This window comes from Bactrocera latifrons, unplaced genomic scaffold (assembly GCF_001853355.1).
Source record: "Bactrocera latifrons isolate USDA-ARS-PBARC rearing strain unplaced genomic scaffold, ASM185335v1 scaffold_598, whole genome shotgun sequence".
NCBI lineage: Eukaryota > Metazoa > Arthropoda > Insecta > Diptera > Tephritidae > Bactrocera > Bactrocera latifrons.
The window spans coordinates 142,799-144,079 of NW_017537265.1; the positions used below are offsets into that span (position 1 = coordinate 142,799).

The window sequence follows — 1,281 nt, forward strand, 5'->3', positions numbered from 1 at the left end:
TTGCCTCAAAACAAAACTAACAAGCAAGGCATTGCAGTTTTGATAAAAAAATCGATACCCCATAGACAAGTTCCCATTACTTCAAATATTGCCACAATTGCAATAGAAGTTTCACTATCTTTCAAATTTACTATCGTGGCCCTCTATATACTACCTCCTCAAAACTTCACATGCAGCGAACTTAGAAACATTTTGCGATCAATTTCTACTTCATTCGTTATAGTTGGGTACTTAAACGCCTGGAGCCCCCTTTGGGGATCAACTCTTTGCAACAATCGAGGTGCTATCATAGAAGATATGATATTTTCAGAAAATCTCACTTTTCTTAACGACAACAAACCGACTCACTTTTCCACACACAAAACTTTTACCTCTGTTGACCTTACATTATGTTCCTCCAACATCGCCCCTAAACTAACTAGCAATACCCTTCCCCACCTCCACGGCAGCGACCACTTCCCTACTCTTACTATTTTACGCACTCCATCAGTCTTTAAGGCCCATCCCATTCCTAACAGATATAGCGAACTGGGAACAGTTTCAACATACTGCCAGCGACCTTTGCGAAAAATACCCCTATTCGGACAATATCAACAAAGAAGTTAATATAATGACACACATTTATAACCACATTACTCCTCCCATGCAGATTACAATGGATGTGGGTATGCCAGCAGTGCCAACACCAACGGTGAGGTCAGCTATAACTGTGTCACGCCCTGGGGCAACTCCAGCGCCACGAACCCCAGCGGCAACCACCACAGCAACCGCTCCAATAAAGAAGTTGCCACATTTACAAAAATTRTTCGGACTTCTGCTCACCTTTCCATTCCACAATCCTGTAATAAAATCTTTACTAAAACTGTGCTGTGGTCTCCTGAGCTGTCACAATTAAGAAATGTAAAGCGCTTTTATTGGTCGGAATATAAACGGACAAGGTCAAACCAAAATTTAATTATGTATAAAAAGGCTAACGCGATGTTTCATAGGAAAGCAAAACAATCTAAAAGGGACAGCTTGAATAAATTCTCGGAATCTATCAATCAAAAAACATACCCAAAAAAGCATGGCAAATATCTGGAATATACCCGCAATCCCAGTTGATCTCCATAAGTAATGCTAATGGGCCTATCGTCAACGTTATACAACAACATTCTAAATAAAGGTACTTACYMCCAAAYCTGGAAAAACGCTATTATTATCCCCATTCCTAAGTCAAGTAGTCCTGCAACAGAAGCTTCAGGTTTCAGACCCATTTCACTGCTTAGCTGTTTAGGTAAA

At 40.3% G+C, this 1,281-nt stretch overlaps 1 protein-coding gene across 1 annotated transcript in view; it reads left to right on the top strand.

The window, feature by feature from the left end:
• The window catches only part of LOC108974864 (uncharacterized mitochondrial protein AtMg00810-like), a gene marked incomplete at its 3' end in the record, with an annotated part of 33,240 nt that extends 32,399 nt beyond the window's left edge, over positions 1-841 (top strand). The window contains exon 3 of the mRNA XM_018942959.1: positions 650-841. Within this exon, the coding sequence (XP_018798504.1) occupies positions 650-841 (192 nt within the window). The remainder of the gene's footprint in view (positions 1-649) is intronic.
• Between the last annotated feature and the right edge of the window lie 440 nt (positions 842-1,281).